Genomic DNA, 25,126 nt, shown 5'->3' on the forward strand with positions numbered 1-25,126 from the left:
CCATGCATAGTGTTCTACATGAATAGTGACTATGCAATTAATTTTCCAATAGTTTTGTAGCGTTCTTCCCATGTTTCTTGCACAAGCCTTCTGTGCACCCCGAAAGCATATAGCATCCTTCCCAGCATATCTTATTGTTGGACTAATGTCACCATGCAGGTGTTTGCAGATCCATGAGGCCCCATATGTTGCAGATTGCGTTAGGAATTCTACCACTGAATTTCATAGTGGATATTTGTGATCTAACCTGTTGGAAGATGTCCTCAGCTAGTGTTGGGGCTGTCTGGTATTGGCTGTTGAAGACTCTTTTGTTCCGTTCTTGCCAAAGCAGGTAAACAGTTGTGGAGAGAACAAGGCGAGCTATAGTGTGCTGGATATCATTCTTTTTGCAGTAATTTGTTGAACCCCACTAAAGAAGATTTGACCAATTACAGCATGGCCAGTATATATTTGCCCTTGCAGTTACAGTTTCCCATACCTGGCGAGAGGTTGTGCAGATGAAGAAAAGGTGTTCATGTGTCTCTGTTTGTAATCCACAGAATATACATGTTGCGTTCTGAATTATTCCAGCTAAGGAGAGACGGTCCATAGTACGAAGTCGACCTAAGCATGCTAGCCATAGAATGAAAGAATGTCGAGGGATGTGGCCTGCAAACCATAACAGCTGATGCATGTTGTTACTTGGGCGTCGAGCACGAAGTAATTCCCATGCTGAGGCAATACTGAATTTCCCCGATGGATGGCCCGTCCATTTATAAGTATCCTCAGAAGAAGGATTTGGATAGAAGAGGATGGAGTTCCAGCTAGCTTGTAATGAAGTTGCATCCCTTGGAAACTGCCACTGCCTACCATGTATAATAGCTGAAACTCGTGCATTCCAAGGCAACCCTGTGGAGGTGAGTGTTCGTAGTGGATGAGCATCAATGAATCTTGTCCCCTCAGGTAGCCAGTAATCATACCACAGGAATGTGGATGAGCCATTGCCTATGCTTGAAGTGAACCAGCCTCTGCATAGCTCTCGGGTCTGCAAAATTTTCCTCCATGACCAGGATGGATTTGAAGGCATATTGAGTTGCCAAAATGATCTGCCACGTAAGAGAATTTTGTGCACCCAAGCTGTCCATATTGAGGTTTTGTCTGTGAGGAGATGCCAAATATGTTTAATTGTTGCAGCTTGATTCCATGCTTTAAGCCTTTTGATGCCTAAACCTCCTTCATGTAGCGGATAACAAACTACATTCCATGCAACTTTTGATCTTGTGGGAGAGAGTGAGGTACCTTTCCATAAGAAAGCCGCAAGGATGCTTTCAATCTTCTTTGTGGTTGCACATGGAAGGATGAAGATGGAAGACCAGTACACTTGAATGGAAAATAATACTGATTTTATCAGCTGTAGTCGGCCAGCATACGTGAGTGAGGAAGATGTCCACAATGTGATTCTAGATGTGATTCTCTCCACCAATGGTAAGCAATCTGTGTGTGTAAGCCGGGTGGAGATGAGCGGTACTCCTAGGTACCTCACAGGGAGGGATGCTTCATGGATGCCTATGCTGTCCATAATATTGTTACACAAACTGCCGTCAACACCAGACAAATAGAGAGAGCTTTTAGCAAGGTTAATGGTTAGGGCGGATAGCTTGGAGAATCTGTCCAGACTTGACTTCAATACCATTATGGATTCAATATCTGCATGGCAAAACATCATTAGATCATCTGCAAAACAAAGATGTGTTATTTTAGTTGGTTTGCATCTCCAATGGTATTGGAATGTGCTGCTGCGGACGGATTGGTTGATGATGCCGCTCAATCCTTCCATTGCCAATACAAAGAGATAGGGTGATAAGGGGTCACCCTACCGTATGCCTCGTGAAGCTTGAAAAAAGCCATGCAATTCTCCATTGATGTTGATAGTGTAGTGGACAGTGGTGATGCAAGTCTTGATCCAGTTTATCATGTCATGGGGGATGCCTATAGCATGTAATCCTGCAATGATGAAGTCCAGGCTGACCGTATCAAAAGCCTTTTTCAAATCAATTTTGAGTGCACACCGGCTTGGACCTTTGTTGTGATGATAATTGTGCATGAGCTCTTGAGTGAGAAGAATTGCATCTGAGATGTTACGGCCAGGAATAAAAGCAGACTGAGAAGGGCCAATAACATCAACTAGAGCTGCCTTTAACCGGATAACAAGTAGCTTGGCTATGCATTTGTAAAGCACATTACAACAAGATATAGGCCTGAAGTCATGTAAGCAACTTGGGTGCTCCTGTTTCGGCACAAGTGCAACTCGGGTGGCATTAACACATCTGGGCAAGCAGTTGTTGGAGAAGAAATATTTGATTGCAGCAATGAAGTCATATTTAATGACGTCCCAACTTTTTTTGAAAAACAAAGAATTGTACCTATCTGGTCCCGGGGCTTTAGCATCCGAAATGGAGAACAATGCTGCTTTAATATCATCATCAGTAATGGAAGTGAGGGCGGCAGCAGTGGAAGCTTCTGTTATGGTGTTTGGAAAGATGGTTGTGAGGTCTTCGGTCATTGGTAACTGTGGGGCACAGAGCAGGTTCTCAAAATATGTTGATGCCATCCTTCCTATTTCCTGTGGATCATGGATGAGGTTACCTGTGTCATCCTGCAGGTTGTGAATTCTGTTCCTGACCTGGCGGTGCAACAAGGATTTATGAAAGAAGCTGGTGTTCCTATCTCCAAGGTGCATCCATTGTACTCTTGATTTTTGTTTGAAGTAGGACTCCTCATCCTTGCAAAGTTGCTGGTATTGTAAAGCAAGTGTTCTTTCAGTGAGTTTGGTTGTCTCTGATGCTGGGTTCCTATCAAGATCAAATTGAGCTGCATCCCATTTTGCTTTAGCATTGACAACTCTGCCCGTGATGTTACTGGAATGCTGCCGGTGAAACAATTTCAGGTCAATCTTCAATCGCTTCAGCTTAGTGGTAAATTGGTACATAGGATTGCCACGTACAGGAAGTTGCCAAGAGGTGGCAACAGTGGCTATAAAATCTTTGTGATCAGCCCATGTATTCAAAAATTTGAAAGGAGAGTGAGGGTGCTTGCTGGGACTAAGGAGGCTTAGAATCATTGCACTGTGGTATGAAATACTGTTAGTCTGAAATAAAGCATTAGTGGCAGGCCAAGTAGAGAATAGTTGAGGATTACCAAATACCCAGTCTAGCTTTTTTTGTATACTCTGGCTGCCATGTTGGCCATTATGCCAGGAATATTTGAGACCGGTGTAAGGGGCCTGCAAGAGCTCAGAATGTGTGATGCAATCTTTGAAGTCATCTTGATATCGGGGCCAAGATGCATCCCCACCCGATTTATCCCCTGCATGCATGATAGCATTGAAGTCGCCCATCACAGTCCAAGGGCAGGTGTTTAGGCTACTCTCATTGACAATGTAATTCCATAGGGCTTGTCTTTCTGCTGGTGTATTATGTCCGTATATGAAGGTTATTCTAAAAGGGGAGGAAAGGGTGGGGTGAACGGCCTCACATGTTAACCATTGTGAGGATGAGTGTACACAGGTTAGGTGTAATTTGTGGGGGTTCCAGCCAACAAGAATTCGGCAAGTTGGGGAGGAGGCAATATTGGAGAGATATTTCCAGTGAGGGGGGGTGAGTGTGGTTTCAATAGCTGCTAGGTTAGAAGCTGTTATTTTTGTTTCTAAGAGACCAAAGATATCAAGGTTGTGTTTTAGGATCCACGTATGGATGGTTGTTTGTTTTTGGAGGCTATTAAGGCCCCATATGTTCCAACTACCTATGATGAACATTTATTTTTGTGGTGTTTAGCAACAGATAAAGAATTAATGGCCCCTAGCCTCCTTTTTTTTCCTACCCCCTTTTTTCTTCCTAACAGTTGTTGGGGGAGAGGGAGATTGGATAAAGTTATGAGGGATAGAGGATGATGAAGCCTCGGCTGAGACCTCCTAAGCAGCAGAAGAGTTGGCACTAGCAGTGCGTAGAGAGTCCATTTTACTTTCTAAACAAAGACTTGCATGCATAGTCGTTAGGTGGTGGTGTTGAAGGTCAAGAAATTCATTACCTGAGTCTTGGCTGGAATCACAATCATCTATATCTGCAGGGTCTGCTGGCATTATGATAGGATCAGGTAGGGGTTTGACGTGTGGCTGAGGTGAAGACTGAGTTGGGGCCATGATGATTGGTGGCTTATCTGCAGGTGATTGAGTTGCAACCTTAGTGCTGGTTATGATTGTCGGTTGAGGATCTGGTTGCAACTGAGTAGGAACCGCAGGTGGATCATCATGTGCTTTGCCTTTGCCTTTGTCTTCTGCAGAGGTGGGGCAGCAATGACCAAACACATTGCATTTCTCACATCTTGAGGGCTTCCATTCATAGTCCACAGTAACAACAAGTGGTGCAGCAGATAGAGGACTTTCAATCTCAAACCTGTGAACAAAAGGCAGTGTGGCATCGACTTCAACACAGAGTCGTGCATACTCCAGGCGAGTGCAATTATATGTAAGTTCATCACATAAAAGAGGCCTGCCAACCATGCTTGCTGCCAAGCTTAATCCCTGCTTGGACCATAATGGGAAGGGTAAACCATGAAGCCGAACCCAAACAGGCAGGGTGGTGATTTTGTTCTTATCAAATTGAAAACGAGGGTGCCACTGCTGCAGGATTATATTTTTGCCCCCAAACATCCAAGGCCCTTTCTCGAGGACAGTATGCAGCTCATCTTCAGTCTTGAAACGAAATATCATGAAGCCATTAGCAGTTGTGGTAACATTCTCAAGACCATAGGATCGCCATGCCCTAGATGCAATGGAGTTGACTGCGTGGAATGGCATACGGAACCCTGGGAAAAATCCAATCATGCAGTGGTTCCATTGTTCAGAATTGTCCAAGAGCATTGCTTCTGTGATCTTGAGGTTACAACCTACAGGTTGTCTAGAAAGTGGTTCCAAAGTGAATCTGGTGCTGGAGTCAGAGACTCGAACTTTGTCTGCCCATGAGTTGTGAGTGCCATCAGAGTTTGGTTTAGGGTTAGAGGCTTTTGGTTTAAGCATGGTTTGGGGTGGGGCGGGATCTGTGACTGGTTTCATTGTATGAGGGTAGGTAAGTGTTGATGGTGAGAGATGGGTTAGAGATGCAGTATCAAAAATCTGTTCGGTCAGGATGTGAAGGATGTGTTGGGGCTGAGAATGGAGGCTTGAATGGGGAAAATATTGATCACCGGCGTGCAGTACAAGGCCAGGCAGTCGTCTTCCTCGTAGTCGCCAATGGCTGCTGCTCTCTCTCTATTTTCCCTAAACCCTAAACCCTAACCCTAACCCCTAAACCCTAAACCCTAAACCCTAAACCCTAAACTCTAAAACCCTAAACCCTGAACCCTGAACCCTGAACCCTGAACCCTAAACTTTTTTTGTATGAAGTTAAGTTGTATAAAAAAGAGGGGAAAATAAAATTCTGTACAGAAAATACAAGGGGCATACCCCAAGAGAAAAATCAAAATGGCTTAGCAATCAATGCTGCCATGAAGCCGTGACAGATGGCTGAGAAATAACAAAAGAAAATGATTAATTGTGCATGGGCTCTACGTGAACAGGGATCAAGAATTAAATGCCATAATGCTAAGTGGAAAAGAAAAGAAAACTACAACACTGCCTTATCTTCGTGCATTGTTGCCCACTGCATTTCTTTAATTTGTGAGATTCCAAATGCTTTTGAAAATCATTGGAATCTGCGTGTGGTCCTTGTTCATCAAGCATGCCCTGATGATCTCAAAGGCTTCGTCACTAAGCTCCTGTGAAGTCCTGTAGATTTGCTTGAAGATTCTGTTATTTCTTTCATACCAAAGGTAGTATACTGCTGTAGAGAGAACCAGCCGAGAGAGGATGTGAGTGAAGTCCTTTTTCCTGAAGGTAGAAGCTGCCCACTTAAGGAGACTTTGCCACGTTGTAGACGGCCATGAGAAAAGGGTTTTGGCTGAAAGATATCCCCAGACCTCGGATGAGTAGGTGCACTGGAAAAAAAGATGATCATGTGTCTCTGCATGCTGACCACAAAGAATGCATGTTGAAACGTTAATGATTCGGTGGCAGAGGAGCCTGTCTATGGTATATAACCGGTCCATCGATGCAATCCATAGGATGAAGGCATGGCGGGGGGTATGTCCTGGGAACCATATAAGGTGGTACTTGGTGCCCCTTGGCCTAGCGTCCCTCAGCAAATCCCAAGCAGAATCAATTGTAAACCTCCCTGAAGAATTCCCCTGCCATATGCATGTGTCTGTGTGCAGTATCTGAGGGTGGATGTTGATGGAATTCCAAATCTGTTGAAGGTCCTGGTGACATGGTGGAGGAGCCAATCTGCCGTTTGTGATGATATCGGAAACCTTGGCATTCCATGGAAGCTCCGGAGTTGACAACATTCTGAAGGGCAGGATGTCACACAACCTTCTTCCATTCAGCAGCCAATAGTCCAGCCATAAAAAGGTGGTCATTCCATTACCAATGAGAGGGACGAAAAGTCCTTTACACCAAGACCGGCTTTGAAGAATTTTCCTCCAAGACCACGAGGAAGATGAAGGAATGTTCATATACCAGAAACAACGTCCTCTGAGAAGGACGGATTTCACCCATGCAGCCCAGATTGATGTCTCCTCTGTTAGCAGCCTCCAGACATGCTTCAATGTGGCTGCTTTGTTCCAAGTTTTGATGTTTTTTATCCCCAGCCCGCCTTCCTCTAAGGGGTAGCATACGGTGGCCCAAGCCACTTTGGCTCCTGTGTGAGTAAGAGATGTACCTTTCCATAGAAATGCGGCTAGGGAACTCTCAATATTCCTGATAATTGAGGTAGGCAATATAAACATGCTGGACCAGTAGACTTGCATGGAAAAGAGGGTTGATTTGATCAACTGGAGTCGGCCTGCATAAGTAAGGGACGTTGATGTCCATAACTTTATCCTGGAGAGGATCCTTTCCAGCAGCTGAAGACAATTTTGGTGTGTCAGCCGTGAGCTGATCATGGGAACACCAAGATAGTTTACTAGCAGGGTCCCTTGTTTAAAGCCTAAACAATTAACAATGGCAGTCCTGAGATCATCTTTGACTCCGGATAAAAATACCAGGCTTTTGTCATGGTTTATAGTCAGCCCTGAGATACAAGAGAAACTGTCCAGAGCATCCTGGATTATTTTCATAGACTCAAGGTTTGCTTTACAGAACAACATGAGGTCATCGGCAAAGCTGAGATGGATGATAGAATTTTGTTTGCATCTCCAATGGAACCGAAACAGTGGGTTTGTGGCAGCTAGATTCAGGGCTCCCCCCAAGCCTTCCATTGCCAGGACGAATAGATAGGGGGGGAGGGGATCACCTTGACGAAGCCCCCTGCTGGATTGGAAAAACCCGTGTAATTCCTCATTGAGGCTGATAGAGAAGTAAGTTGAGGAAATGCAAGTGTGAATCCAGCCAACCATTTTCCCAGGAATGCCTATCGCTTGCAGAGCCTTCAGAATGAAGTCCCAGCTAATTGTGTCAAAAGCCTTCTTCAAGTCCACCTTCAAAGCACATCTTGCTGGCCCCCTCCCCATATGATATTTGTGCATGAGTTCCTGAGTAAGCAAAATGTTGTCTGAGATCTGCCTACCCGGGACAAAAGCTGCTTGAGAGGGGCCGATTACTTCTGGCAGAATAGTCTTTAGCCGTGTTGCTAGGATCTTGGATATACATTTATACATGACATTGCAGCATGAGATAGGCCTATAGTCATTCATGCAAGTCGGGTTCTCAACCTTGGGCACCAGGGCAATTCTGGTTGCATTGATGCATCTAGGGAGGGAGCCTCGATCAAAAAAGAACTGTATTGCTGCAATGAAATCTATTTTGATAATCTCCCAGCCTTGCTTAAAGAAGTAGGCAGTGAAACCATCTAGACCCGGGGCCTTGTTATCCGGGATGGAGAATAAAGCCATCTTTATTTCTTCTTCTGTGATCGCCTGGATGAGGTTTGGAATGCAGATGGATGGAATAGCAGTAGGATATAGCCTGGGGATGTTATCTTCAGGAGTCGGAGGGGGGGCTGTCAGAAGCTGTTGGAAATATTTAACTGCCATAGTCCCCAGCTTGTCCTTTTCATATACCTGGTTTCCTGCCTCATCAGTTAGGACATGAACAGCATTACTGGTTTGTCTGTGGACGAGCGATCTATGAAAAAATTTGGTGTTCCTGTCACCAAGCTGCAAACACTGAATCCTGGACCGCTGTTTATATATTGCTTCCTCATCCTTGCAAAGCTGGTTGTAAAGTCTTGCACAGTTCCTTTCTGAGGCAGCCAAAACCTCTAATGCTGGGGATTCATCCAGAGCCATTTGAGCTTGATTCCAGTTAGACTGAGCTTCGGCCACCCTGCGTGAGATATGGCTTGTGTTGTGTCTGTGGAGAGATCTGAGGGCAATTTTTAGAATACGAAGCTTGGTTGTGAAGGAATACATAGGGTTGCCCACGAAGCTTGGTTGTGAAGCAATACATAGGGTTGCCCACGAAGCTTGGTTGTGAAGCAATACATAGGGTTGCCCATGATTTGATTCTGCCATGCTGCTCTAACAATGTCCATAAAATCTTCCCGATCAGCCCAAATATTCAGGAACTTAAAAGGGGAATGGGGGGTGGTTTGTGGACATTGAGATCCATAATCATTGCATTATGGTCCGATAAGTCTCGAGGAAGAAAAATTGAGTGTGTTGCCGGCCAAGTGGAGAGGAAGGACGGATTGCAGAATATCCAGTCCAGCTTTTTCAGAATGGTATACCTTCATTACTGACCATTGTGCCAAGAGAATTTAGGTCCTGTGAATGGAACTTGGATGAGCTCGGTGTCTTGAATGCAGTTGCTGAACTCATGATAATGGTCATACCAATTCATATCCCCACCTGACCTATCAGAAGGTTTTAATATGGCATTGAAATCACCCATCAATGCCCAAGGCGTTGATGCAAACGCTGGGGCTTGATGCAACATATATTCCCACAGCAATTTCCTTCCAACTGGAGTATTGAGACCATACACTACTGTGATCTTAAAACATTCATTGGTGGACAGGGTGGTTACTTCACAAGTGACCCATTGGTCTGAATAATTCATGCAAGAGAGACTGAAAACAGTAGGATCCCATCCTACCAGTATTCGGCATGTAGAGGAAGAATTAATATTAGATACAAAATTCCAAGAGTGCAGATTAAGTCCTGCAGAGACTGCATTCATGTTGGGGCCAGCTATCTTGGTTTCCAGCAAACCAACTATGCCTAGCTTGGATTTAGAAATCCATTCTCTAATTGTTTTTTGTTTTTTGGGGCTATTAAGTCCCCATATATTCCAGCATCCTATCTTAAACATAAAGATATTTACAAAAGATACCCAGAGTACATAGCTGGTGGGTTATAGGCCTTTGGCCAGTCTCAGCTTCTTCCCTTTCTTTTTCCCTACTTGTTTAGTGAAGGGGGAGATAGGGTTACCTCTGAGGAGCGAAGATGTCTCCTTAGAGCTATCTTTTGCTGATGTAGATGCTTCACTGGAACTTTTTAGGGTTGCCATTTTGCTCTCCACACATTTAGCAAAACCTATGATGAGGTGCTGGTTTTCTTCAACAGAGTGTGGGTCATGAGCTAAGTCTTTATCTGATTCATCCTCAGTATCATCACCCAGATTGCTTCCTGTTATAGCCAACAGGTTACTGCTTAGCCCTGCCGGTTCCTTTGGCAGCTGTTCCAAGGATTGTTGGGACCTTCTGTTATTAACTGATGCCACCTGCAAAGAAGTAGCGGGCATGGTCAACTGCTCCAAGCGCTTGGCTTGCTGCACTTGCCTGCTGTCAGAGATTGTTGCTTTCACGGCCACTGCCTTTTGTGTTTCATCTGTAGGGGGAACATTTTTCGTGGGAGTGTTAGTTTTGGTTTTGGTTTTGGAGAGAACTGTGCAGCCCTCCTCACTCTCAACTATTTTAGAGACTAAACCAGTGCTGCCTATCCCATTCACTTGGGCGCCAATTTGTTTTCTGCCAACCCCATCTGTTACTTCAATGTTTTTGCTAGTGGTGCACACAGGCACCCCATCTCCAACTTTGCTAGCAGGGTACTCTGTAGCCTCATTATCTGTTTTACTTCTTTCTTTTGTGCAGACTTGGCCAAAAAGGTTGCATTTATCACATCTCGGTGGCTTCCACTCATATTCCACCTCTATTAATATAGGGTCTGCTGAAAGGGAGCTTTCAATCTCAAATTGGTTAATGAAAGGTAGTGTAGCATCGGCCTCCACACAAACTCTAGCATAGTCTAGGCGTGTGCAATTGTAAGTTTGTTCATCACAGGAGAGCGGCCTTCCCACCATGCTTGCAACTAAGCTTAATCCATTCTTTGACCACAAGGGAAATGGTAGACCATGCAACCGGATCCAAACTGGAAGTTTGGATATTTTGTTTTTATCAAACACGAAGTGGGGGTGCCATTGCTGCAAAATGATAGTTTTGCCTCCAAACATCCAAGGGCCTTTTTCTAGCACTTCTTGCATCTCAAGTTCAGTTTTAAATCTGAAGAGCATAAAGCCATTTGTCGTTGTCATGACATTTTCGAGCCCCTTGTTCTTCCAGGCTCTTGATGCAATAGTGTTCACCACATGGTATGGCATTCTGAAGCCAGGGAAGAATCCAACCATGCATCTGTTCCATTTCCCTGTTGTGTCTAGAAGAATATCCTCAGGTATAACAAGTCTGGTTCCGGCAAATTGCCTGGGGATACCCTCTAAAGAAAATCTTGTGCTTGTGTCTGTAACTCTAACTCTTTCTGCCTAGGAGGTGGGGGGTGGGATTGGGTTTTTTTTTGTTGAATGGTGGGGTGGCGGTTTTGAACATCTGGCATGGGGGTGTTTAGGTGAAGACTGGTTGGTGGGGCTGTTTGTAGTGTGATGGGATTTTTTGGGGAAGCCATAGCAGGCAAAATGATGAAACAGTGGTTGTCGGGTGACAGGGGAAGAAACAGGGATGAGAAATAAAAAGAAGCAAAACTCGTATTTGGTGAACTAATTTCACGATCCGAACGATCAGTATTTAGTGAGGGAAAACATGAACAACATACCTGAGACAGGAGCTGATCCAACGGTTATCGGAGGAGATAATGCTCCGGCAGCTCAATCTCTCTCTTATCTCCAGTTCCAGAGCTTCTCTCACTAAAAGTCAGAATCCCTCCCCTCCCTAAACCCTAAATCCTAAAAAACCCTAAACCCCTAAACCCTAAACCCTAAAAAACCCTAAACCCTAAACAACCCTAAACCCTAAACTCAAACCTAAACCCTAAACCCTAAACTTTTTTTTTTTGGAAAAGGTAAGATGTATATTAAAAAAGAAAAAAAATTCTTTACAGAGCTACGAGGGGCATACCCCAAGAGAAATAAAGAAAATATTTGCAGGCAGTTCGCAAACATAATCAAGAGAAAGAAAAAGAAAAAAGAAAAAGAATACATGCATGGCCGCTGCATGAACAGTGGCCATGTTAATAATTGTTCTTAAGCATAAACCATGCATGTCTTCACGTGAACAGTAACCGATTGATCCCAGCAAAGTAGCATCTTGTTTTTCATTACAGGCCAAACTTCGATTGTGATAAAGGAAAAAAACTGCTCTGTTTTCCCCACTATCACACCGCCTAGTCATCTTGAAGATTCCAGATAGCACAAATTCTGGATGGGAAAGCATGATTCAGGTGTGCTATTCTTGTTCGAATCTGTTGGTAAATTGCCTCCATAGTGGTCTGATATGGCTGAGAAGTGTTGATAAACACACGATTATTCCGTTCATACCATAGGTAGTAAACTGTAGTGGATATAAGAAGGCAGGCTATCATATGATCACTGTCATTCCTCTGCTTGTAGTGAGCGGCTGACCAATGAAGCAGCTGTGTCCATGGTTTGCAGGGCTAATGGATGTTGGCTTTGTTACAGATGGACGTCCAAACTAAGCCGGTGTAGCTGCATTCAAAAAAGAGGTGCTCATGTGTTTCCATGTGAATACCACATAGGATGCAAGTTGTAGTCGGAACACCCCCATGCAATCTGTCCATCATTCGTAGTCGGTCGAGGCTAGCTAACCAAAGAATGAATGAGTGACGGGGGATATGGCCCTTGAACCAAAGGAGGTGGTGCAAGTTGTTGTCTGGTTTTTTCGGTATGAGGAACTCCCATGCTGACTTAATGGTAAAAACTCCAGAACTTTGTAGTCGCCATACACACTGATCCTCTCGGCCAAGATGAGGCCCGAAATTGATTGCATTCCACGTTGGTTGGAGTTCAGGAATATCAGGGAAGTTCCAGCCACCATCATGTATAATGTGAGATACCATTGAAGTCCAAGAGAGCCCTGTAGATGTGAGAACACGAAGGGGGAGGATATCAATGATTCTGTTTCCATCCGGTAACCAATAATCATACCAGAGTGATGTTGATGAGCCATTGCCAATGCAGTTTATGAACAAGCTTCGGCACCATTCCCTGCTTTGTAATATTTTCCGCCAGGACCAAAAAGCAGTAGAAGGAATATTGATAAGCCAGAATGATTTGTTGCGGAGAAGGACTATAGTGACCCAAACCGTCCATAAAGAATCCTTGTCTACCAATAAGCGCCATATATGTTTCAGCGTTGCAGCCTTGTTCCACGTTTTCAGATTTTTGATGCCGAGGCCCCCTTCTCTTAAGGGGTAGCAGATAGAGTGCCATGCAACCTTTGCTCCCACATGAGCCATTGATGTGCCCTTCCATAGAAAAGCAGAGAAGATACCTTTGATTTTCTTAATGATGGAGCAGGGAATGATGAACATTGAAGACCAATAGACTTGAATGGAGAACAAGACTGATTTGATGAGCTGGAGACGTCCTGCATAAGGATGAGGATGTCCAAAGCTTTATTCTGGCCGTGAGTCGTTCTAAAAGTGGGAGGCAATCAGCATGCTTGAGCCTTGTGGAGATTAAGGGAACCCCTAAATATCTTACTGGAAGGACGCCTTGGTGGAAGCCAAGCTGACTGCATATGCGGCTTTGTGTGGCCAAATCAACACCAGACAAATAGAGGGAGCTTTTAGCGTGATTGATGGTGAGGCCTGAGAATGTAGAGAACCTGTCCAAGCAGGATTGCAAAATGGTAACCGAACTTGTGTCTGCATGGCAATATAGCATTAGATCATCTGCAAAACAAATGTGAGTAATTTTATTGGCAGCACAACGCCAATGGTATTTAAAGGCAGCATGCCGTGTGGCTTCAGTAATAAGTCCTCCCAGTCCTTCCATTGCCAAAACAAAAAGGTATGGAGATAGAGGATCTCCTTGACGGATGCCCCTGGTGGCTTTAAAGAAACCATGAAGCTCACTATTGAGGTTGACAGTGTAGTGTGCTGTAGAAATGCAAATGCTAATCCACTATACCATTTGCTGAGGAATACCAATGGCTGCTAAACCGGCCAGAATAAAGTCCCACCGCACAGTGTCAAAGGCTTTCCGTAAGTCAACCTTAAGAGCACACTGGGGTGGTCCAGTGTTGAGATGGGCGTTGTGCATGAGTTCTTGGGTGAGAAGAATGGCGTCCGAAATATTCCTCCCTGGCAGAAAAGCTGATTGTGATGGCCCGATGACATCGGCAAGTGCTGCCTTAAGTCTGATAACAATGACCTTGGAAATACATTTGTATAGGACGTTGCAGCATGATATTGGCCGAAAATCATTCATGCAAGAAGGATTTTCAACTTTAGGAACCAGTGCTATTCGTGTAGCATTTACACATCGGGGCAAATAATTGGCAGTGAAAAAATACCTTACTGCTGCAAGGAAGTCGGGTCCAATTATGCTCCAACAGTGCTTGAAGAAGTAAGCATTATAGCCATCAGGTCCTGGCGATTTGTTGTCAGGAATGGAAAACAATGCAGTCTTGATGTCCTCATCAGTTATGGGCAGATTAATAGCAGATTTTGAGGCATCAGAAATGATGTTAGGGTATATATGGTTGACTGGCCCTGATAGAGGAGGTTGAGGAGCAAACAAGAGTTGCTCATAGTATGTGGACGCCAGCTTCCCCATTTCCTGTTGGTCAGTAATGATAGTACCTGTGGAATCATGCAGACTATGTATTCGGTTTCTGACTTGGCGATGCAATAGGGAGTTGTGGAAGAACTTTGTATTACGATCGCCTAGTTGGAGCCAATTGATTCTAGACCTCTGTTTGAGCAAGGATTCTTCATCCTTACATAATTGCATGTAGAGTTTTGCATGAGCCCTTTCACTGTTTTGTGCTGCAATGGATGTCGGGTTGCTGTCCAGTTAGAATTGTGCATTCTGCCAAGTGGTTTTAGCTTGACCTACTTTGCTGGCAATATGGCTTGTATGGTGATGATGAAGCTTCCGGAGTGCAGTCTTCAAGATACAGAGCTTGGTTGTGAATTGATAAATTGGATTACCAGTAATGTGAGAGGTCCAAGATGTGCTAACAATTCCCATGAAATCTGCCCTATCAGTCCAAGCATTGAGAAACTTGAAGGGTGAATGTCGTGGCTTAACAGAGGTGGGATTAGTAAGATGGAGCAGCATTGCACTGTGATCAGAGATGAGCCTCGGCATAAATATAGAATGAGCTGCAGGAAAGTTAGAAAACAAGCAAGAGTTACCAAATATCCAATCCAATTTTTTCTGGATTGTGTGCGCGCCTTGCTGGCCATTGTGCCATGAAAATTTCAGCCTTGTGTAGGGTAATTGGATGAGCTCCGCCTGACGAATACAATTGCTGAATGCATGTTGGTGATGATACCAATTGATATCCCCTCCTGAACGATCACCAGCATTCATAATAGCATTGAAATCGCCTAAAACAATCCATGAAGTATTAGCATTTAGAGGACTTTCTTGGCAAAGGTGGTTCCACAGGATTGTCCGGGCTGCTGGGGTGTTATGGTCATAAATAAAAGTAACCCGTATAGGGACAAGTAGGGTGGGAGCTGTGATCCCACATGTTAACCATTGTGAAGAGGCATATACACAGGTTAGGGAAATTTTATGAAGGTTCCAACCAACTAGAATCCGGCAACTAGTGGAAGAACTAATGTTGGATGTGAACTTCCAATGTGGGAGGCCTAGTTTGGCTTCAACAGTATCTAGGTTTGCATGAGCTACCTTAGTTTCTAGTAAACCAAAAAGTTCTAAATTGTTTTTGTTTGTCCACTCCTGGACAGCTTTTTGTGTTTGGAGATTATTGAGTCCCCAAATATTCCAGCTACCTATACTAATCATTTATTGGAATGAAGAGAACTTACAACCAGAGAAGGCCCTTAGCCTCCTTACGTTTCTTTCCACCCCTTTTCTTCCGGGCTGTCTTTGGTGATGGTTGTGGAGAATCATCATGGCTTTCATTGAAGGGGGGTGAGATGGTGGAAGTCTCGGCAGTGGAATCCTCACATGCAGTAGAGGATGCACTATTGCTCTGGAGTGAAGCCATTTTGTTTTCTAGACATGTGGTGGTGTTTAAAACAGGTTGGTGTGGATTGGTAATGTTTGTGGAACCCTCTGCTGCATTTTCCACATAAAAAGGCAGAGTGTCTACTGGAGGTGGTAGAGGTATTTGGGTGGGGATAGGGGTTGGGATATGTTGAAGGGAAAGCGGTTCATCTATATGGTTTGCAGAGGTAGGGGGCAATGATGGGGTAGGGGAGTCAGTAATTTTGTTTTGAGGGGGAGCCGAATTAATAAGGCTGGGAAGGGGTATATCATTTGGTGATGGAGGCTGAGTACTCGTTGAAGGATTTGTGGGTGGCTGTATAATAGGAAAGGCAGGAACAGGCATAGGAATGACATCATTGACCGGTGATTTGCCTTTGTTTATAGGGGGTGCAGGAGCAATAGGGCATGAATGGCCAAAGATATGGCATTTTTCACACCGAGAAGGTTTCCATTCATAGTCAACCTTAACTGTAATAGGCTCAGATGTTAAAGGACTTTCAATCTCAAATTCATGGACATACGCCAGGGAGGCATCAACTTCCACACATACACGGGCATAATCCAATCTTATACAGTTATAGGTAGATTCATCACAAGAGAGAGGCCTACCTACCATACTAGCTGTCATGCTCAAGCCTTGTTTCGACCATAAAGGAAAAGGCAATCCATGCAAGCGAACCCAAACAGGAAGAGTCGATATATTGTTTTTGTCAAACTGAAACCGAGGATGCCATTGTTGCAAAACAATATTTTTCCCACCAAACATCCAAGGGCCCTTCTCAAGAACCGCATGCATCTCAGCTTCCGTTGTGAACCGAAAGATCATGAAGCCATTGGATGTTGTTGTGACATTTTCTAAGCCACATTGCCTCCAAACCCGTGACGCTATTGTATTAACAGCATGGTAAGGCATTCTAAAGCCAGGAAAGAACCCTACCATACATCTATTCCATTGATCTGCATTATCATGTAGCATTTCTTCAGAGATCACAAGACGATGACCCAGTGGCTGTCTGGACAAGGGTTCCAAAGAGAACTGTGTGCTGGAATCAGAAACTCGAACTTTGTTAGCCTATGATGTTTGGGTGGCAGTTTGTGATCTGCTACCAACTGCTGGAGTTTTCGACATAGGTGCTGAGAGGCAGGGGACGTGTTATAGATAAAGGTGAATATCGTGGGAATGGAGAAGATGGTAATGAGAAGGTTTAAGGTGCAGGAGTGGAAAAAACGTTCGGTTAAGGGCAAGAACAGGTGAAGGTGAAAGAGATGAAAGGGATTTGGCTAAGTTTAATGGTCACCGGCAAGAATTTCAGGGCCGGAATGAAAGCTTGGTTTGTGTCGCCAACAGGAGCTGCTCTCTCTTCATTTTCCTTCCTCCCGAAACCCTAAACCCTAAACCCTAAACCCTCAATTTTATTTTATTTTTGAATAAAGTTAAGTTGTATTTATCCAAAAAGTACATGATACAAGAGGTATACCCCAAGTATTACAAAGGACCTGGAAGGTCAACAAAAAGGAAAAAGCTTGTACATCGAAAGAAAACATACAAAGCAGCATAAACCGTTCAGGCGGTTGATATAGAAATAATCCAAACTCAGGTAATATCACTGCTCAACTGGAAGGTAAAAAAGATGGTGCCACACGATGAGTCGCTGCCCGAGTTTTCATCTCGGGGATATCCTTCTTCTTTTTCCTTCTAGTAACAAGTGTAAATCCAGTGTCATCACATCCAACAGATTGTGCAGCAGATAGAGATTCTGGAGGAAGTGCTCGAGATGGTGTCATCTTAGGTAAATATATGGTAGGTACCCTAGATGAAGAACTGGTTTCAGAAGATGATGGCAAAGACATTTTCTTACTAGTAGTGCACACAGGCAATTCTAGTGGTGATGTCCTAACATGGTCGTTTGTGGACAGTGGAGGAGTTATCGATTTAACATCACCAAGATCAGATGGCTTCAGCTGACTCTCAGCTGAGGAATCAGAGGCTGACTCATCTGTGTCTGTCTCGTCTGAGGAATCTGTATCTGTCTCAGCTGAGGAATCTGAGTCTTCAGAGGACATCTCATCTGTGTTTGTGGCGGGGGAGGTAATGGCATTACCTTTACCCTGATGACTAGGAGAAACATCACTGTTAACCTGTTTATCACCTGTGTCTGTGGCAGGTGAGGCATTACCTTTATCCTGATGACTAGGAGAGGCATCACTGTTAACCTGCTTATCAGCTGAAGGCTGACATGAGTGACCAAAAACGTGGCACCATTCACATCTCTTCGGCTTCCATTCATAGTTCACATGAACTTCTCTGATAGTAGTGGAAAACTCAAGTTCAAATTTGTGGACAAATGGTAGAGATGCATCTACCTCCACACACAACCGCGCGTAGTCTAAGCGCTTACATCTAAGTGTCAACTCATCACAAGAGAGTGGTTGGCCTACCATACTGGCTACCTCACTTAAACCCTTCTTTGTCCATAAAGGAAAAGGTAGATCATATATCCGAATCCATACTGGAAGTTTGGTGATCTTGTTCATGTCGAAGACAAACCCAGAATGCCATTTTTGAAGAATAATGGCTTTCCCGCCAAACATCCAAGGACCATTTTCAATGACCTTTTGTAGGTCATCTTCTGTTTTGAAACGAAACATTATAAACCCATTGGCTAAGGATGTCACATCCTCAAGGCCGAACCTGTTCCATATCCTGTGAGCAATTGAATTCATAGCAGAATAAGGAAGCTTAAAACCAGGAAAAAAACCTACTAGGCAACGATGCCACACCGCAGAAGGTTTATCCCATAATCCCTTAGTCATTTTAAGACGAGAGCCAACCGGCTTACGAGGGATGGGGTCAAGAGTGCATCGAGTGTTAGAGTCGGTAACTCTTATCTTATCGGCCCAAAAACCCGAGGGGGGAGTGGGTCGGGTAGAGGTTGGGGACGCTGTGTTTTGGGTGTTTTGGTGTTGGTTTGTGGGATGTTTAGTGGTTGAGGGGGTGGTGTTAGCTTTGGGTGTTTGGGATTTTGGATTGGAAGCCATGACAGATTCTAGGCACAACTTCACACAACAATTACTCACCAAAAATTCAATCACTAACACATCCCAACAGTACAAAGGTAAACACACATTTTATTCAGCACATATCCAAATATCAGCTGAAGTTAACGGTTGGATCTCCCTAGATCGCAGTTAGACCAAAACTGACCTGAGATTGATGAGTCACTGTTGAACGTGCATAACACTTTTCTGGATGGGTTTCATCTCATCTCCACCGTTCCGAATGTGTAATACAACCATACGCATCACATATCCAAAATTCAGATTGATCCAACGGTAGAAAAGGGAGCAATAGGCCGGCGGCTCTGACTGTTCCGAGAGTGGTTTGTCCAGAAATATTCAAACGATAATATTTCTCTAGTGGATTCCAATATGAACGATCTCTCTGGTCAGGATGTAGTACCTATAGGGACTCACAACATACCCAAAATTCGTGTTGATCCAACGGTAGAATAATGAGATATCGGCCGGCGACGCTGACAGGTCTGAGGGGGGGTTTCCAGAAACCTTCAAACAATTAGATTTCCCAAACGGCGACAGCTTTGGACGATCCCTCCGGTCAGAATGAAGACAATGATGAGGTGCACAACATACTCAAATCTTGGCCTGATCCAACGGTGGAATCCAGTGATATGGCTGTCGGAGCACCACCCCTCCTTATCTTTTCTCTCTAACCTCTCTCTAACTTCTATCTCTCTCCAAACCCCAAACCCCAAACCCTAAACCCGAAACCCTAAACTCGAAACCCGAAACCCGAAACCCAAAACCCAAGCCCCAAACCCGAAACCCTAAACCCTGAACCCTCAATTTTATTTTATTTTTGAATAAAGTTAAGTTGTATTTATCCAAAAAGTACATGATACAAGAGGTATACCCCAAGTATTACAAAGGACCTGGAAGGTCAACAAAAAGGAAAAAGCTTGTACATCGAAGGAAAACATACAAAGCAGCATAAACCGTTCAGGCGGTTGATATAGAAATAATCCAAACTCAGGTAATATCACCGCTCAACTGGAAGGTAAAAATGATGGTGCCACACGATGAGTCGCTGCCCGAGTTTTCATCTCGGGGATATCCTTCTTCTTTTTCCTTCTGGTAACAAGTGTAAATCCAGTGTCTTCACATCCAACAGATTATGCAGCAGATAGAGATTATGAAGGACGTGCTCGAGATGGTGTCATCTTAGGTAAATCTGTGGTAGGTACCCTAGATGAAGAACTGGTTTCAGAAAAAGATGGCAAAGACATTTGCTTACTAGTAGTGCACACAAGCAATTCTAGTGGCGATGTCCTAACATAGTCGTTTATGGACAGTAGAGGAGTTATCAATTTAACATCACCAAGATCAGATGGCTTCAGCTGACTCTCAGCTGAGGAATCAGAGGCTGACTCATATGTGTCTGTCTCGTCTGAGGAATCTGTATCTGTCTCAGCTGAGGAATCTGAGTCTTCAGAGGACATCTCATTTGTGTTTGTGGCGGGGAAGGTAATGGCATTACCTTTACCCTGATGACTAGGAGATACATCACCGTTAACCTGTTTATCACATGTGTCTGTGGTAGGTGAGGCATTACCTTTATCCTGATGACTAGGAGAGGCATCACTGTTAACCTGCTTATTAGCTGAAGGCTGACATGAGTGACCAAAAACGTGGCACTTTTCACATCTCTTCGGCTTCCATTCATAGTTCACATGAACTTCTCTTATAGTAGTGGAGAACTCAAGTTTAAATTTGTGGACAAATGGTAGAGATGCATTTACCTCTACACACAACTGCGCGTAGTCTAAGCGCTTACATCCAAGTGTTAACTCATCACAAGAGAGTGGTTGGCCCACCATATTGGCTACCTCACTTAAACCCTTCTTTGTCCATAAAGGAAAAGGTAGATCATATATCCGAATCCATACTGGAAGTTTGGTGATCTTGTTCATGTCGAACACAAACCCAGAATATCATTTCTGAAGAATAATAGCTTTCCTACCAAACATCCAAGGACCATTTTCAATGACCTTTTGTAGCTCATCTTCTGTTTTGAAACGAAACATTGTAAATCCATTGGCCAAGGATGTCACATCCTCAAGGCCCAACCTTTTGGACGATCCCTCCGGTCAGAATGTAGACAATAGTAAGGTGCACAACATAACCAAATCTTGGCCCGATCCAACGGTGGTCGCCTGATATATGGCTGTCGGAGCACTGTCCCTTTGTATCTTTCCTCTCTAACCTCTCTCTAGAAGAGCACAAATGAATCCCTCATAAACTCTAAACCATAAACCCCAAAACCCTAAAACCCCAAACCCTAAAACCCTAAACCCTAAACCTCTAAAACCCTAAATCCTAAACTCTGAAAACCCTAAATCCTAAACCCTAAAAACCTAAACCCTAAACCCTAAAACCCTAAATCCTAAACCCTAAAACCCAAAAACCCAAAACCCAAAACCCTAAAAAATAAATGCTTTTCGTCAGCCTATGCCTTGACGGATTTTAATCCTGTGACAAACCTCCCCCACCAAAAAGAAGTCGACGTCCTCGTCGAACCAAGTCTAAAGCACCTCAGCCCCAAGTCTGCACCAATTTTCACAGTTCAAGATTGCACAAACACAACCTCTCGGCTTTGCCCATATTTTCATCCAGAATATCATCCACCGATTCTGTGATGCCAAGCTAACATTCCCTTCGTCAACTCCTGCTAAAACCCAAGCTATGATCAAGTCTTCTCTCGGTTCCTGTTTGTATCCGAAAGGTTAAACCAAACTTCGAGTCCCACCCAAAGCTTACGAGATCAATGTCCTCAATCTTGTCTGGACACCAACAAAGCTGTAACACCCTAATGTCACATTCTGCCATGCTCCTCCAGAATTCGTATGCAACTTCCCCAAGTCACACACAAGCTGTCCCCATTCGTTAGCAATCCTACATGCCAATTCGTCAACCCGCAAGCCTGTTTTCATAAAGTTTAGACACTTCCTCCAGCATCCAAGGCTTCCATTCCTTTCCTCATGATCAACACCACCATACGAAACCACTTCAAAGCATCATATGAACTCCCATACAAACATACAATCCTTCAACTGTTCAGTATGCCAAACCTGCAAGAATTAAATGAGACAACACCTTTTGCATCGAAGTTCTTTCGTTAAGTTCCCAACTGAACCTACTTAAGCATACAACCCGTAGCAACCAACATCAAAATCTCATCTGACCTGTTTTTCATAGGCTACTGTTATACCCAAGACACTTCATCATCCTCATAAAATTTCATTGACACAACAGCACCACACTGTTTCAGCCCCTGTCACATGTTTCGTCCACCGAAAATCAAAACAACGTTTTTCCAACAACGACCAAGCAATCTGTCTTCATCACCCTGATTCGTTCATCCTCAAGATGCACAGAAATGCCCCTATTGCCTCCCCACCAAAGCAGTGCACCAAACCATCCTCGTCGACAATTCTGGCTCCTCAACCAAACTCACTGTATCGGCTGTCAAATCTGTCATCCTGATCAGCCCATCGTCAAGACATCTAGACTCCCAAACCACGATGTCCCCTAGCTTTTCCACCAGCCAAGACACCCATAGCATACTTTCGTGCTCCCATCTCCCCTACTGTCCATTGCCGAAATGCACAAAACAGCCCCCAAATCTACCCTATCACAGGCAGACTCGCCTAACCATTGCCTCCTCCTCCAGGCTGGTCCATCGTGACTGAAATCTCGTTTCATCCATGTAGCACACGCAAGGGATTCACATATGTCGTGTCCTCATCACCATCTTTCACAACGATAGTGTTGAGTTATCTCCTCTTTGGGCAGTCCCTAGCAAAGTGATTACCATCACATCTAAAGCAACGTATATTCGGATTCGTACCTTTTCCCTTGGCCTTCACATCTGATCTTCCCACACCAGCAGCCTGTCGAGGTTCTTCCCTACCGAATCTCTGCTTCTTTTTTGTCTCACCCATATCTTTATGCTTTGACAAAACTCCAGCAGGGGCTGACGATAAGTCTGGACTAGGCGCGAGGGCGCGCTAATGAAAACGCTGCTGGGATATCGGCAGCATGCATGGGCAGAGGCAGCATGCATGGGCAGAGGCAGATTCGGCAACAGTTGTCACGGGGTCAATTTTTCATCCCAAAAAGAGACCTCGCGCGACAGTCTAGTCCCGCTAGACTCAGCCTTTCCCTCACCTATTCACTCATGTTTTGCCTATGACTAGTTTGTCCCACAAACCCAAGAGAACAAAAATGGGCATAGCACAGAATTTGTGTAATCCTTTAATTGAGTTTAATGAAAAGGTTGGGACTTGTTCCTGTAATCTAATGTGTTGTGTATTCTATTTGTATTCATTAGTTCCAGAAACCGGACGATTAAAAAAAATCCAGCGATTTTGGTCGTGAAAAAAAGTCGAGTCGTTACACTATTAGGCAAAGCTAATCTCATTAATCAATCCCAGATATCTAATATGGATACCATTAGCCGAAACTAATCTCATCATTTAATCCTGGTTATCCAATATGGTTATTATTAGCTGAAGCTAATCTCAATATTCAAACTCGGTTATCCAATATGGATACCGTATCACATCATTATTCATTGTGTTTTATAAGTAATTTTAATCGATTCAAATCAGGTAGCAACATTATGTATAAATACTTTGAGGATTTAATAATAATTAGTTAATGGTGGAAATCACCTACCTACCCTTCCCGTAGTATGTCCTCGCCCGGTTAAAAATTCAATCCCGGTCATGCCTCCTGATACATAAAATGACCGGTACTTAGTATATTTTTTATTTAGGTAATGTCAAAGACCATTTTCACACATATACCAGAACACACATGCATTCATTCAAACATGTCCCATGTTTGTATAATTGTACTATGATAATATTGTAACAAGACATTCGTCTCTAATTTTAATGAAGGTCATCTATAGAAATTATATCATTACGACACTGAAATTATCAACAAAACTAAGTCATTTTGACATTGAAAATCTTTAGCAAAAGCTAAGTAACTTTTACATTGAAATTCATTAACAAAACCTAAGTCATTCTGACACTGAAAGTCATTAATAAAAAACTAAGCATTCTGACACTGAAAATCGTCAACGAAAACTAATTCATTTTGACACTGAAAATTATCAACAAAAAAACTAAGTCATGTTGATACTAAAAATCATCAACGAAAACTAAGTCATTTTGACATTTCTTTTTCCTAAATTTATGCATATGTTCAATACCAAGTTTTCTTCCTAAAGACCATACTTCAACCTAGTTTTGGACATAAACCAGAACTAAGTTCACTTTCAAAGTTTATGAAGCAAAGAAAACATGTAACGTTTCTATTCCATGACAATATCACGCATTCATCAAACATTGTTAAAGAGGAACCACCACTCATTACTATCTTGTGTGGTTAATGCTCCTTTAGGTTTTGTTGTAATGGCCTCCCTAGATTTTCTTGTAATGTCTCTCTTCCCTATATGCATGCATGTATTGAGATCTGTATTTATAATACATAAGTTTTATAGCATTTGAAAAATAAAGTTCCAAACAAACTCATTCTCTTCTTTGACATTTAAATTTGATTAAGAATCAATTTGAAAAAGGATAACTATCATTATATTGATGATAAGGAGAGAATGACAAAAACAAATTGTAGTCCCTAGTTTTCCTACAAATTAACAAATTACACTTTTAATCAAATAAATCCTTGATTTTTTAATTTTTAATTTTAATCCCTTTAAAATTAAATTGAAAGCAAATCAACCAGTTATAACACCAATAATGACTTTTGGCCTTGTTTTCATGTGTTTTGTTTAATTTTCACTGCTTCGAATAATTAGTTGAAGTGTTTTTATTAGTCTGTTGAAAGTGGTTTACCCATGTAGACATGGGTGGAGTTTGCATCAGCCATGGGAAAGGATTGTGCTATCTACCTGCTGTTGCTGTTGACTGTAATGGGTGTCCCTTTTTTCTTTTGTTTATTGCAATATAATCCCAAATAGGAAGACCGATATGCCTTGTGAACCAATAGAAGGTCTTGGCCATTACTCACTTGTAGAATTTTGGGAATCAAAAGTTAACAATCTATGAAGACAATGTGTTAATTTCAATACTCGAAATTGAGTACATGTAAAGCCCATTTAAGGTAAATACGATTCACAAAGAAATTCAGAAGTAAGCATTTAGGCTCAAACAAATTAAATAAAATGCAAATTCATAAGCTCAAGGTATTTTGCCTAAAGATCTAATTAAGAACTCTAAAAAATGCAATACATATTTCAAATCTTGCATGTTGTTTTTTGGTTCATTAAATTTTGAAGGTTTTGATTGCTAATTGCCTAACAAAGTGAAGTGACTCGATATTGATCCTAGCAAAAAAAAAATATTGCTTTAAAGTTGCAAGAAAAATATAAGCATACAATATGATTATTCAGTCTTTCTCAATAATCCTTGCGATTTGGTACTCGAGCACACTTACCTATCTAGCACACGAACAATTAATTGTTTGAAAAACTCTTTTTTATGTTGTTTTATAATTTTAGAATATTCTTCA

The 25,126-nt window shown here is 43.0% G+C and overlaps 2 protein-coding genes across 2 annotated transcripts; both read right to left on the reverse strand.

Annotated features, from left to right (window-relative positions):
- Positions 1-148: 148 nt before the first annotated feature.
- Positions 149-5,089, reverse strand: LOC127905085 (uncharacterized). Its single transcript, XM_052451412.1, has 4 exons — positions 4,066-5,089; positions 1,864-3,345; positions 479-1,686; positions 149-409 (listed from the first exon to the last, which is right to left on the reverse strand). The coding sequence occupies exons 1-4, from the start codon at positions 5,087-5,089 to the stop codon at positions 149-151; spliced, it is 3,975 nt and encodes a 1,324-aa protein (XP_052307372.1).
- A 12,030-nt stretch (positions 5,090-17,119) lies between these two features.
- LOC18101261 (uncharacterized) lies at positions 17,120-18,322 on the reverse strand. The gene has a single exon (XM_006379317.3). It carries the CDS (start codon positions 18,320-18,322, stop codon positions 17,120-17,122), a length of 1,203 nt encoding a protein of 400 aa, XP_006379379.2.
- Positions 18,323-25,126: the final 6,804 nt, after the last annotated feature.

This window comes from Populus trichocarpa, chromosome 3 (assembly GCF_000002775.5).
Source record: "Populus trichocarpa isolate Nisqually-1 chromosome 3, P.trichocarpa_v4.1, whole genome shotgun sequence".
NCBI classification, from domain to species: domain Eukaryota; kingdom Viridiplantae; phylum Streptophyta; class Magnoliopsida; order Malpighiales; family Salicaceae; genus Populus; species Populus trichocarpa.

Excerpts from the sequence above, each read along its gene's own strand:
- LOC18101261 (XM_006379317.3), bottom strand. The coding sequence starts at position 18,322 with ATGACTAAGGGATTATGGGATAAACCTTCTGCGGTGTGGCATCGTTGC.
- LOC127905085 (XM_052451412.1), bottom strand. The coding sequence starts at position 5,089 with ATGAAACCAGTCACAGATCCCGCCCCACCCCAAACCATGCTTAAACCA. Across the intron at positions 1,687-1,863 it reads CTTTTTTCAAGCTTCACGAG|ATATTGAATCCATAATGGTA; the intron begins GCATACGGTAGG and ends TTTGCCATGCAG. Across the intron at positions 410-478 it reads TCTGCACAACCTCTCGCCAG|TGGGGTTCAACAAATTACTG; the intron begins GTATGGGAAACT and ends AATCTTCTTTAG.